The sequence below is a fragment of the Clarias gariepinus genome, chromosome 12 (assembly GCF_024256425.1).
Source record: "Clarias gariepinus isolate MV-2021 ecotype Netherlands chromosome 12, CGAR_prim_01v2, whole genome shotgun sequence".
Lineage (NCBI taxonomy): Eukaryota > Metazoa > Chordata > Actinopteri > Siluriformes > Clariidae > Clarias > Clarias gariepinus.
The window spans coordinates 26,807,568-26,822,256 of NC_071111.1; the positions used below are offsets into that span (position 1 = coordinate 26,807,568).

Here is a 14,689-nt window from a genome sequence, read left to right on the forward strand (position 1 = left end):
GGCAGCTGTGATTGCCAGAATTCTACCGTAAAATATAGGATAGCACCGATATTGCACTGTAAAAAAAAATTAACCGTAAATTTTACAGTAAAAAAAAAAAACGGCAGCTGTGGTTGCCAGTAGTTTACCGTAAAAAATACGGTAGGAATGTTTTAGGTTGTACAGGATTGCACTCATTATACTGTATATTTTCCAGATTTTAAATATTAAAACCCATCAAAATTTATTTCAGACTTGGACATCAACATGGTCCTATGTATTTTTTAACAAAGACAGCAAAACAATATTTAAATTCTTAAAATCAAATATACAAGTGTCAGGGTGGACATTTTAAAGCGTTTTGGGCATACAATCTAAGCAAATAATTTTATAGAAGGGCTTTTATTAGAACTTTACACAAATTTTTTTTTTTTATAAAATTGTTTATGTCCTCTGTTGCATTGTGGTCTTTAAGTGCACACTGCACTGGGGTGTTAAATATGTTTATGTACACTCAACAAAAATATAAACGCAACACCTTTGTTTCCGCTCTGATTTTTCATGAGATGGACTTAAAGATCTAAAATTCATTCCAGATACACAATGTTACCATTTCTCTCAAACATTGTTCACAAATCAGTCTAAATGTGTGATAGTGAGCACTTCTGCTTTGCTGAGATAATCCATCCCACCTCACAGGTGTGCCACATCAAGATGCTGATCTGACATCATGAGTAGTGCACAGGTGTACCTTATACTGCCCACAATAAAAGGCCACCCTGGAATGTGCATTTTTTGGCTTTTTTTTGGCGGTTTGGGGACTCAGAACCTGTCAGTATCTGGTGTGACCACCATTTGCCTCATGCAGTGCAACACATCTTCTTCGCATAGAGTTTATCAGATTGTCAATTGTGGCCTGTGGAATGTTGGTCCACTCCTCTTCAATGGCTGTGCGAAGTTGTTGGATATTAGTGGGAACTGGTACACACTGTCGTATACGCCGGTCAAGCACATCCCAAACATGCTCAACGGGTGACATGTCCGGTGAGTATGCTGGCCATGCAAGAACTGGGACATTTTCAGCTTTCAAAAACTGTGTACAGATCCTTGCAACATGGGGCCGTGCATTATCTTGCTGAAACATGAGGTGATGTTCATGGATGCATGGCACAACAATGGGCCTCAGGATCTCATCACGGTATCTCTGTGCATTCAAAATGCCATCAATAAAATGTACCTGTGTTCTTCGTCCATAACAGATGCCTGCCCATACCATAACCCCACCACCACCATGGGCCACTCGATCCACAACAGTGACATCAGCAAAGCGCTCACCCACACGACGCCACACACGCTGTCTGCCATCTGCCATGAACAATGTAAACCGAGATTCATCCGTGAAGAGAACACCTCTCCAACGTGCCAGACGGCATCGAATGTGAGCATTTGCCCACTCAATTCTGTTACGGCGACGAGCTGGAGTCAGGTCAAGACCCCGATGAGGATGACGAGCATGCAGTTGAGCTTCCCTGAGACGGTTTCTGACAGTTTGTGCAGAAATTGTTTGGTTATGCAAACCAATTGTTTCAGCAGCTGTCTGAGTGGCTGGTCTCAGACGATCTTGGAGGTGAACCTGCTGGATGTGGAGGTGCTGGGCTGGTGTGGTTACACGTGGTCTGCGGTTGTCAGGCCGGTTGGATGTACTGCCATATTCTCTGAAACGCCTTTGGAGACGGCTTATCGTGGAGAAATGAACATTCAATGCACGAGCAACGGATCTGGTTGACATTCCTGCTGTCAGCATGCCAATTGCACGCTCCCTCAATGCTTGTGGCATCTGTGGCATTTTGCTGTGAGACAAAACTGCACATTCCAGGGTGGCCTTTTATTGTGGGCAGTATAAGGTACACCTGTGCACTACTCATGATGTCAGATCAGCATCTTGATGTGGTACACTTGTGAGGTGGGATGGATTATCTCAGCAAAGTAGAAGTGCTCACTATCACACATTTAGACTGATTTGTGAACAATGTTTGAGAGAAATGGTAATATTGTGTACTCGGAATGAATTTTAGATCTTTAAGTCCATCTCATGAAAAATCGGAGCAAAAACAAAGGTGTTGCGTTTATATTTTTGTTGAGTGTATTTTGTAATGGGTTTGGCACAAGGGGGCAACAACAAACACGGACATGTGGCGAAAAAGGGGTGATTTTACTTACGGAAAAGGGGTGATTTTAATTAATGAAGGAAAGGATTGAAGGAGGGAGGAAGGAAAAAAGGAAAGCAAAGGTGCGCATGCAGATCTGGTGGGCAGTGACCTGCTGGCATGCGGGCACAGGCTGGTAAGCGGTGGCGGCGGGCAAAATCGCGCGTGCTAGCGGCTGTCCTTGCCACAGTGATCAAAGGACCGAATACCATTCACGACTTTGAAGACCTTGGTTACTGTATATTATACGGCTATAAACTGTAGAAAAAAATATTAAAATCTGTATAATATACAGTATAATGAGTGCAATTCTGTACAACCAATAACGTTGCTACTGTATTTTTTACGGTAAATTTCTGGTAAAATTAAGTTTTTTTTTACCGTAAAATTTACGGTTTATTTTTTACAGAGCAGATATTTTTCTGATTTTTAAACTCTATTAACAAAGGTTTAGTAAAATATAAACTGATGCTTCATATATTAGTTACAAATACCTTCTCTGAGAGTTTATATGTTACATCCATAACTTTTTTTTTATTTTACTGCAATAAACCATATTTTCATGTGTTTTTAACTGTTAATTCTACGGTTATTCCAAGTTTTTTGAAATACGGTTTTATTCTGTAGCATATATACTGTATTTTACTATTAAAATTATGGATATTTTTTACAGTGAATATACTATAAATATACACAGATCGGCTGAGAGAAACAAAATATAAGACTCAGTATGATCATTTTTAATTACATTGTTAATTAGAATAAACAGGTGATGTCAATCTGAATAATAACAATTTTTCAACATCAGCTTTAATTGAAGTCTTACATAAACATAAAAATCTGGTGATGAAGAGTGTGTGTTTGTGTCTCTCTACAGGTTGTATAAGTGTGGTGTCTCAGATGAAGGCTGTGCTGCTCTGACTTCAGCTCTGAGATCAAACCCCTCACACCTGAGAAAATTGGATCTGTCTGAGAATGAAGTAGGAGACTCAGCAGTGAAGTGTCTCTGTGCTGTACTGGAGAATCCTGACTGTAAACTGGAGACACTGAGGTAAGATCATCTCTCTGAGAGTCACATGACCTGCTCCTCAGTAAGACACATTCTCTAATAGTGAGACTGAAGCAGAAGTTTTAGGTTGATCATCAATGTCCTGAGGAGGAAGATTGTTTTTTTTTCACTGCACACTGATGATTTGTGTCTGTGACTCTGACCATTTACAGACACAAAACTCATTTTACAACTCCTCTGTTACACTCCTCTGTTATTAGCAGCCGAGCGCTCTCTCATCGTCTCAGGTAATTTTTTTTTTTTTTTTACAGATTCAGACATATTTAAGAGAAGTAAAATTACAGAGATGTTTTAACAATAGTAGGTAAGATTTTAGGAGTTTAAAACAGTGGCGGGGAGCATACGTCAAATCGATTCCTCTTCCCTCGGATAGTAATGCCTGTGCATATTGCCTTGATGACATATTTTTGACACTGGTTTAACACACAATTCGTGGGCGTAATTTTGCAATTCGTCCGTGAAACAGAGGAGTTGTAAAAACGAGTTTTGTGTCTGTAAACGGTCAGAGTTGTATATTTCAGAGTTGTATTGTAACAAACACACAAAATCTGTCATCTGTAAGCTGTCGTGGCCGTAGATTTTGTAATCCAACTCAGACGAAAGACAGAATTACACACAAATCTTTTTTTTACGCACAAATATTTTTGACAGTGATCTTATTCCATACAACTTCTCCTAAACCATTCGTGTGTATTTGATCAAACCTTCACAGAACTTTCATTAGGAAGCATAGATGTGTTCTAGCTAACTGATTTTTGGACGTAGCACGTTCAGTGGGCAGGTGACACGTCTTTCTGTCACTTTGTAGTGAAATGATTGTTTAGGTTGTGTAAGTGATCATGTGACCTGCTATGGTAGTTTTTCTGATGCAGAATTTTCGTCCTGACATAGTGACGCCGTTTACCAAAATCGAGCTACTGAACAATTCTAACACACAGAGAACACCTCATCCACCAACAATGCCACCGACACGTGAATCAAATTCAAATCTTATTTGTCACCATAAACAGACTGATATGCAGTGTCATAACAGTAAAATTAAAACTATGACAAGTTCCTGGTAATAAGAACACAGTGAGAACACAGAACACAGTATTAATAATTATTTCTTGTTTCATTTCCACTGAATTTCCACTTGCACAAAAGAAGGGAAGCACATTGTTAGGTTTAAAAGAAGAGTGTCCGAGTTAAGTTTTAGGCCCCCATTCCACTGAGCCCAATTTGCTCATTATTATTATTATTATTATTATTATTATTATTATTATTTGCAAATTAGTTGTTAGTATCAGTAGGGAAGTTGGATGATGTTCAAAAATTTCGGCTGCCCCCTCCGGACATTAACTCCTCGGAAACGCCTTGGTATCAATTCTTTAGCTCCGTTATTAAGTCATTATTGATTTTTAAGCGTATTTATGGACTCATTATTGGTTTTTATCGCCTCCTTATCTGTTCTGCAACATTTAGCAGCCAAACATCCTCATATTAAATGTAGATGGAAGTAATGACAAAAATTAAGAAGGTGATATTTTAAGGAAAACAGTGCTGATTAAACATGATTGAAAAATATATTACATGGTAAAGTCTGATGCACAATAGAAATGTTTTCATGTAAAATGTAATAACAAAATAACAGAAATAAACTAATTAAAATATATAGATGCATTTAACTGTGCAGTCAAACATAAAGTTACATTAGGAATAAAAATTACTGAAGCAAAAGTAATAATAATAATCATCATCATCATCATTAATAAGAAGCACTACTACTACTACTACTTCTAATATTAATAATAATAATAATAATAATAATAATAACAATTAACAATTAAGGGAGAAAGTGCAGTCAAAGAAGAAACAATATTGATACAAAAGAAGGAGAGAAGAAAGGGAAAATTGAAAATAAAGATCCTAAATATAAAGTGGGATTGTGCTGCATATGTGCAATTTTCTCTTAATCATGTTTAATACAACTAGATTATTTTAATTAGTACACATTTTGTGTATTAACGCACACTTCATAAACATTTTCATAATTTCATTTTGATCCTGTAAACCTGCTTTGCAAGAATAATATTCGATACTCTTACCGGCCTGAACCCCCAGGAGAGACAACACACACAGACACAAGCATGATGTCTAAATATCTGTTTATTTTTAGTAAAGAGAGAACATTTAATAATTTGTCCAGGTGTTGTGTCCCGAACATCAAAAGAACCAGTCATTAACATGTCAGTCATAGAGAGACCCGGAGACAGACACACGAGAGGAAATGCATTTGCATCATCCGTGTAGACAAAAGAGTTCTAGTGGACAAGAGCTGTTTGGATTTATATTAATCTGAACTGATAATGAACTTCCTCTCTCTGTGAATAGACTGTTCATCTATATAGACTGAGCCCTGAACTCCAAACCTCCTTAAGACTTCAGCAGGCCATGTCCAGTCCTTATGGTCTCTTATAGAGTCAATTCAAAACCAGTCTCCCAGACCTCGAAGCCATACATCTCTCTCCACACTTGACTAGGAAAGAGCAAAAGACTTCAAGTCTGACTAATCTACCTGTGCTTCAGATATAGCTAGTCAATGTGCCAAGCTTAATTAAATACAATCCATCATTTATGTACAATTTCTCTGTGTTTTTATAATATAGTGTTTACATGTAACATGTAACATGTAAGTCATAGAGAGAGACATATCAGAAAACCGGGGATCTGGCAACCGCTTCAACAACACTGTGCTAATTTACACCTGCTTCTGAGACATGGACAAAATAATGTGTAAAACTGACGATTGTTAATCTCTCAGATTTTATTGAATTAAACAGAATATGTAATCAGATTTACTTTCACCCTTTTTTGAATGTTTCTTTCTGAAATCTCTTTGTCTTTATGTCAGTTTTTCTGTAGAATTTTTATTTATTGTGAATTTCACTTTTAAAGTTGTAAAACCTGATGGATTCAATTTGTAGATATTTCTTACTCTCCATTACATAATAATAATCTTCAGCAAATAATCTAGTTTACACAGACATGAATTTTATTCATTCCTCTCCAATATTCCTGTGCATGATCTGGTGGTGAAGAGTGTGTCATTGTGTCTCTCTACAGGTTGTGTGGTTGTGGTGTCTCAGATGAAGGCTGTTATGCTCTGAATTCAGCTCTGAGATCAAACCCCTCATGCCTAAAATACCTGGATCTGTTAGGGAATAAAATAGGAGACTCAGGAAAGAAGCTGCTCTCTGCTCTTAAGGATGATGAACATTACAAACTACAGACACTGAAGTGAGTAATGATCTTTTTGTATTATTGTTGAAATAATAAAAGACTAATTATTGAAGTAATTAATCATTAGTTTGTACATTTCTGTTTAGTTCCAATAAATATACGATTAGCAGGTTAGAAGTGTTATCACTGTTTTATTTAAATATTTTTCTCTAACAATATGCTTTAATGGTTTAATGTTTTGTGTTCAGTAAAGTTGATTTTAAATCCATGTGAAGTCAGAAGACAGGGAGTCAGTCAGAGTCTACAAAATGTCACAGATGAGTGCATGAGAGTGATTGTAAATGAACAGCTCGTCTCCTTGTGACACCCTGCTATCTCTGACTTTATACTGCTGCTTTTGTCTGAACAAGATGATCTCTGCTTTTCCCTGTTTCTGGAAGCAAACTTCATTCTCATAAAACTTTTATGCTACAAATATTGTATTTAAGCCGCCACTTTCCTCACTCTGACACTTCTTCCAGCACCCGACCTCCACACCGTGTCTTCTGTCATTCCTGTAAAATTCACCTCAGCTTGTTCTTAAAGTCTGCACTTAAATATAAATGTAGAACAAGAGCTAAATGACTCAGTAGTGTTGATTATTTAAAAAGCTCCAAAGCCTGTGATTGGATAAGAGCAGTGATGTGATGAGTAAATATCTGCTCATGTTCCTGTTATAACACAGATGTTACTAAGAATGAAGAACGAGTGAATAATTCATTATAAACAGGAGATGATGATGTTTCCCTTGAAGAAGAGTTGATTACATGCTGTTGATCATGAAGTACCACAGTACAGTTTATGGTTATTAATACACATATTTCTTTTAGATTCAGGCTGTGATAAACATCTTTGTGAGATGAAGACTCCAGTGTTCCTGCGTCTCCATGTTGGTGATAGAGAACATGCTCATAAACACATCATTCATTTAGTTATAACACATTAAACAGACTCCGAGACGTGAGAAGTGTGTGTTCATCGTGCACAGTGAATCACAGACTGAGTGAAGACAGACAAGTGGAGTGACACAAGTCATCAAATCTGCCAGTTCTGTTATGAAATATATGAAACATCAGCCTTGTTTTGGTCGCTGCTCGTCCAAACACATTCATGGACCAAAATTAACTGTTGTATGATGCAGGTTTGATGGGTCATGTGATTATTTTATATTTTTGATTAGTATTATTTTTTTATTATACGCTTTTTTATGCATGCTTTTGTATTGCTGTTTTGTTGGCTTCACAATTAAAATGACATTGTATTTACAGTGTCCATAATTTAAGCAAATACATAAAAAATAATGCTACATATGTCATTATTTCTGTTTAAAATTACTTACATACGTAACAAACTTTTTTTTGTTTAAAAACTAAATATTGTTACATTACACTTAAAAAATTATTCATTAGTTAAATGTCATTTACTTTGCCAACATTTTCTATGTAAAAATATCACATTAGATGTAACGCCACTTCTTCTTTTAACAGACAGTAAAGTTGACAGGAGAGTTGTGGTTCTGTGTGGTTCATATCACTACAGCTTGTTTATCCACTTTGCGTGTGGACGTGGGTCTGTTGGGGCTAGCAGGAGGGGTTAGCACCTCTGTGTTCACTTCTCCCAGGTTCACAGGTTCTGGAACAGGTTCCCCTGTTAGAACTGCAAGGTTTTCAATTCAATTCAATTCAATTTTATTTGTATAGCGCTTTTAACAATTGGCATTGTCCCAAAGCAGCTTTACACAATCAAAAGAATTATTTAAGTTTGTATGGAATTTGAACGTGTATGAATCAAAATGGTCAGTTTGTCTCTGGTGAGCAAGCCGAGGGCGACAGTGGCAAGGAAAACCTCCCTGAGATGGTAATAGGAAGAAACCTTGAGAGGAACCAGACTCAACAGGGAACCCTTCCTCATTTGGGTGAAAAAGCAGGAATAGATCTGCAATCATCCTCTGTGTTAGTTGGCAGGCAGTTCAGCATAACAGTTGATGTTAATATGGAGTCCAGTTAGTTATTGAAAACTCAGGTAGACTTGTATAAAGTTCCAGTCCTGAACTATCGAACAGTTAAGTCCTCAGAGAAACAGCTGCCAACACCAGTCGAGGCCAGAACCGTCTTCTAGGTAGAGAGAACCATCCCCAGACCCGACACGCATCCCAAAGAGACACACGGGGCATCCATGTGACGAAATCTCCAACCAGAAGCGGGGCACCAGGATGGGTCAGACAGGTCCGGAGGGCAGAGGCAGTCTGGATCACTGGCAGCTCAGGAACGACATGTGTAGCTCGAAGATTTTAGAATAAATTTTGGGGCAATAGGTCACATGACCTGGAAAGTATTAAAATAAAATTCAGAACTATTATATATTAATTATTAATAAATATGCAGAGTGATAATATTAAATTAAAAAAAGACATTGAAGAATAGATTTTGAGGCAATAGGTCACATGACCTGGAAAGTATTAAAATAAAATATTGAATTATTACATATTAATTATTAATAAATATGAAAGGTGATAATATTGAATAAAAAAGGTTGTGCCCTCTGCAGGACAGGCGGACACACATTTTAAAATAGATTTTGAGACAATAGGTCACATGACCTGGAAGTTATTAAAATAAAATGCAGAATTACTACATATTATTAAATATGAAGAGTGATAATATTAAATAAAAAAGTTTGTTATCTCTGCAGGATAAGTGGACACACATTTTAGAATAGATTTTGAAGCAGTAGTTAATTTATAAATATGAATGTTTATAATATTGATATTATCCGTATTTCAGTCGGACATTAATTTGAAGACGGTCCCTAACATGCGCAGTAGACAAGGTGCTTTCGCTGGACTTTTGCCGTTAGCAAATCTCCGCTGCAAATTTTGTGGCCGGAGCTCGAATAGCCAACATCCAACATCAAACCAACTTCACCGCGGTCACGGACCCTGTGACCAGCAGTGAAAACATTCCTGATATCTGAGGTCAGTCCATGTGCTGGTTGTACACAGTCACAGGTGCAGATAGAAACTTATCGTGTGTCCATCCACTTTAAAAATACAAGAAATCCATCCCGAATTCAGACCCCAGTTGTGGTCCAGGTTCCAACGTGGGCAGGAATCACAGAGTGTCATCATCTGTCTGTGTTTTCCATGAAACAGTGATGGTCGTCTGTATCTCGCCTGCTTGTTTGCATTTGCTTTCTATCAAACAGGAGGCTGATCATTTTCACTGTCACAACTGTTTATAAAAAATAAAAAAAAAACACAATAAATAAACTACTGTATATTATTATCATCAATCACTAATGACCATCCATAAAGACAGCACAAGCTTTTGTAATGTCATACAACAACTTACACTTTTTATTCTTACATCTGAATATCACAAAGTCTCTAAACTATATAACTCAGTATTTTAGCCCTCAGGATCTAAAGTGTTTGTACTAAATAACATTATAGACAGCAGTGTTATAAGCTAACCAAAAACTAAACCATAAACCAAAGCTATACAGAACGGGGTGAAATACATTGGAACATTTACACCACAGCTGATACTAACAAACATCTGTAATCTACATAAGACATTAGATTAGACCCGTGGTTCTCAAAGTGTGGGGCGCCCCACTAGTGGGGAATACAGACATGACAGGTGGGGCGCAATAAACGGGAGGGAATTAGTGGAAAATAATAGCAAAGTACCTATTCTAATTCATGTTTTTTTTTATTGACAATAAAGATCGGACACTCGAAACTAAACAATCACTCGCAAAGAAATGGATCATTAATACAAGTAAATTAAAATAACATCAGAGAAAAAGTGGAACCATAGTGCAACAATAACGGTTTAACGTCGGCATGTTAATTGCAGAGGAACAATATATAAGGAAACATTCGGTAGTATATATGTAATTTTATTTATTCCAATGTGTATGCTGATGTTTCTGTATTTTTGTTAAAATTACTATTTTATCAGGCAGTACTAGTCTGGCATTTCTAGTTTCCAGTGTGGCAACAAAGTTGCTTTTTGATCCTTCAGGCGCTGAACAGAAGGGAAGATCAATATCGTTATACGCTTTTTGTTGCTGTGCAGCATTTTGCAATGATTCCTAAATCATTTGTTGCGCCGTAGTGAATAATGGTGTTTATGCTTTTAAACGTGTATAATTTAAGGCGGATGTAGCTTAAAGTCAATGTAGAGAGGAAACATATGTGGGTATCTTATTTGCGGGTTTATTTACGCAGCTATTGAATTCGGAGATGCGAATATAAAACTAACTTTACCACCATCACAAACTGGGTCAGTAGCATACTGTATGTAGTGGGCATAATAACGTCAATGGATACATTTGTTACATGGACCACAAAAAAGCAGGCTAATCAACCAAAAAGCCAGCCGAAAGGAAAACATGATGAAGCCTATGTCGCGCTTGGATTCATGGTGGGGGCAGAGGAGAGACCCGTGTGTGTTTTCTGTCTTAAACCGCTGGCAGCAGACAGCATGAGACCCAACAAAGTATGAAGACACTTAGAGACAACACACCCCAGTCACGTTAATAAGCCACTCGACTTCTTTAAAATTAAGCTCTAGATAAGTGATGAAGTAAGCCTTTTATAACAATTGCACGTGTATTTGATCTGTTTTGAACTTGGTGTTATTTGATCTTTTTGGTTTAGAAATTAATATTCCAATAAATAGTAAACTTGGCAGATTTCGTTATTATTTTGTTGACAAGTTGGGCTTAAAAGTTCGCCCACCCCCTAAGTGGGGAATGACAGAAAATGTTTGAGAACCACTGGCTTAGACTAACATGTTTCTGCTAAACTACATAAGGCAGTATAATAGCATGATCATGTAAATCTACATCCTTCACTAAACTATGTGATGTTGAAAGACAATGTTATATATAAGCTGACCAAAATGAGGGACAATAATATAATATCAGTTTTATATTATCAGAATAAGGATTATATGAGATTTAATAACTTACCCATGGTAACAGTTTGCTGGATTTTCCTCCTCTGTTTTCTGTCAGTGTTTCAGTGTTTGTTCTGAGGAAAAGATAAACTCCTCCCACTGTCCAGAACATTCTGTAGAGCTCCAGAAACCTGTACAGCGTGTCATAGTGAAACCCAGGTGGGTATTCCACGAAGCAGGATTAAGGGAAAGTCTGTCTTATTTCTATAAGTCTGTCTTATTTAAGTGAGAGTTCCGTTCCATCAACGTGTCTTAAATAAATCCCCGCTGAGTTGTCATGGTAACTTACACCTCCGAACAAGTCTGCTCGGGACCAGGTTAACTGTCTCGCTTATTTAAGCGGTGTCTCAAAGAATCTCCGACGTGTGGGAACATATTCCCTAAAGATCATTCCGTCAGTTTAATTTCCGCGCTCTCACTAATCATGTCGTGTAATAAAAAATTATTAAGCCTATAAAAATCATGTTTCAGCATTTGAATTATCCCCAAAATAATTTAAATAAAATCGTAAGCATATTACGATGCAATGACTGAAAACAGAAAATCAGAAATTAATAAAATCATAAATTCATATGAACAGTTACACAAAAAAGCCTTATTACATTTACCAAAAAAAAAAAAATAATAATAATAATAATAATAATAATATAAAAATAATGAGATGTCAGCTTAATTGCCTAATGAAGGTCAGGCCTATTTAAGCAGCACTGGGTGAGACCAACACCTGCATGGAGATTCAGAACGAAAGAGAAACAGAGAAGCCCAGGTACGTAATTATGGCCTGTCCATTTATTGAAGACCCTGTGGATGAGGGTGCACGGATATTAGAAAAAGCTTTCAGACCACTAGCCTCAAAGGTCTTTAGGGACAGAGTAAACCCACTTGCCTTCCCAGATGACTATCTGTGGGAGAGATACCGGTTCAGCAGACCCAGCATAGTCTACCTATGTGATCTGTTGGAACCACACATCAGCAAACCCACATGGCGAAGTCAACGCCTGACCACAGTGCAATCTGTCTGTATTGCACTGCGGTTCTTCGCCAGTGGGACATTCCTCTACAGTGTTGGTGATGCTGAGCATTTGGCTAAAGCAACTGTATGCCGTGAAATAAGGATGGTCTACCTTGCTCTGAGGCAATATTTAAATATTTATATTACCTTTCCTGGCCATTTACCAACACAGAGGATCAAGAAGAACTTTTATTCAATAACAGGTATGTGACAGTTAAAGTAGACTTAAAAATTGATATGCCTGTATTAAGCTAAATTTGTTCCTCAGGTTTTCCCAATGTCTTGGGTGCTGTGGACGGCACCCACATCAGAATACAGGCCCCAGCTGGATCAACTGAGGCGGACTATGTGAACAGGAAATCTTTTCATAGCCTCAATGTACAGGTATGTAGATTGGCAATAACTCCATACATTGCCAGTAAAGGGATTTAGCTCTGAATTTGACATTGTTCATTAATTCATATATTGAGCAATCTTAAATTAATGCTTTGCCAGACAAAATATGCTATATCACTAAATCCCCTCTCTGTGTTCAGATGATCTGTGACAGCAACTGCCTAATTACTAATGTTGAGGCAAAATGACCAGGCTCTGTCCATAACTCCAGGATCTTTCGAGCATCCTCACTGGCACAGAGGTTTACATAAGGCAAGAGAACATTTCAAGCAAGGGTTTTTACTTCACAAGCTTTTTTCGCAGAAACTAGTGATCATAATTTTAAAAGAGAAATAGTTGTAACCGTCAGTAGGCACACATTATAAGTCTTCATATATATATATATATATATATATATATATGGGGGAGGGGTCTTGAACTGTAGGAGAGTCACAGCATATGTAATTGATACCTTCTTTTGCAGGGGAGTTTAATGGAGTTCTGCTTGGGGACAGGGGTTATGCCTGCATGCCATACCTCCTAACCCCTTACCCAGAACCTCATACTGAGGCAGAAAGGCAATTTAACAATGCCCACTCGAAAACAAGGGCACAGATAAAAATAACCTTCGGCCAATTAAAATCCAGGTTCGAAATTCGTACACATTTCTATTGCAGGGCAACTTAAGGTTAACACAGCTCTCACTGCTTTAACCCTTGCAGATTCCAGTGCCTGAAGGGCCTTAGAGTGAGGCCGGACCGAGCATGCAACATTGTGGGTGCCTGTGCTGTGCTACACAATATAGCAACCATACGCCGGGAGAAACTGCCCACAGTGTTGGTGGAGGTGCAGTGGGAAGACATACCAGCTCTTGAGGAAAGATTTTATGTAAAGCCACTGGTGACCATTGAGCCCCAACCCCCAGCTCATGTAGTGGTGGATAAATAAAACACATGCTCAAAATGGACACTATTTCCTTTATTCACATTGTCCAGAACAGATGGCATTTCAGAACTAGAGATGGTCCAATTAGTAACTTTTTTTTTAAACATTAACATAACATATTTTCATGTAAAATACACTTTCCCAATAAATAAATAAAAAAATATATATAATTTAAACAAGTTGGAATACTTTATTTAAGGTGCAAAAATATGTCCGTGTATTAAATCACCCCTTTTTATTTATTATGTCTGAGTATTCCTCATAAAACTCCATGAGCAGCGTTTGCTCAGCAGCGGAGAAAAAAAACTGCCCGCGTTTTATCTGTCTGGCTCATTTCGGATCTATGTTTCGTTCATCCATTCATTTGGGCTTTTTAAATATCGCGGGTGCGCGCACAAAGTGAGACTATGCAAGCCTGCCTTGAATAAGCCTCGATTAGTTACAGCTGAGCTACGTTTGTGGAACGACATGAGGCTTAATTTGGAGATGCCGCTAATTTGATTCTCACTTTTGCGCGGAAGTCTGGCTTTATTTAGCTACTTTCATGGAATACCCCACAGGAACGCACTGAATACAAGTGTGTGTGTGTGTGCGCGCCAGTGTTGTGTCGAAGTTGGTTCCCCAATCGGGATGCGTTTCCTTAGCCCGACCCCCGTAAAAAAACAGCGCAGGGAGCGCGCATTTAGGAGAAGACTCGCCTGGGAAGGGTTATGCTCGTACCACTGAGAATCTATGGAGCGCGGTAAATGCCAAATATGACGTTGTTAGTGTTTTTAATCCCTGAAAGGGAAAAGACGGCGAAATTCACCCGCCTTGAAAAAGAACTTACAACATGCGTTGTATTTTTTTTATCACTGGTATACACTATCCATTA

General features: G+C 37.8%; 2 protein-coding genes and 1 pseudogene across 2 annotated transcripts in view; all 3 read left to right on the forward strand.

The window, feature by feature from the left end:
- Positions 1-6,538, forward strand: part of LOC128533811 (NLR family CARD domain-containing protein 3-like) — a 41,561-nt gene extending 35,023 nt beyond the window's left edge. Inside the window, exons 7-8 of the mRNA XM_053508072.1 lie at positions 3,064-3,237; positions 6,361-6,538. Coding sequence (XP_053364047.1) covers positions 3,064-3,237; positions 6,361-6,538 — 352 coding nt within the window. The remainder of the gene's footprint in view (positions 1-3,063; positions 3,238-6,360) is intronic.
- The window catches only part of LOC128533813 (NACHT, LRR and PYD domains-containing protein 12-like), a 470,287-nt gene that overhangs the window by 377,370 nt on the left and 78,228 nt on the right, over positions 1-14,689 (forward strand). The window lies entirely within an intron of this gene.
- LOC128534121 (putative nuclease HARBI1) lies at positions 12,260-13,142 on the forward strand (annotated as a pseudogene).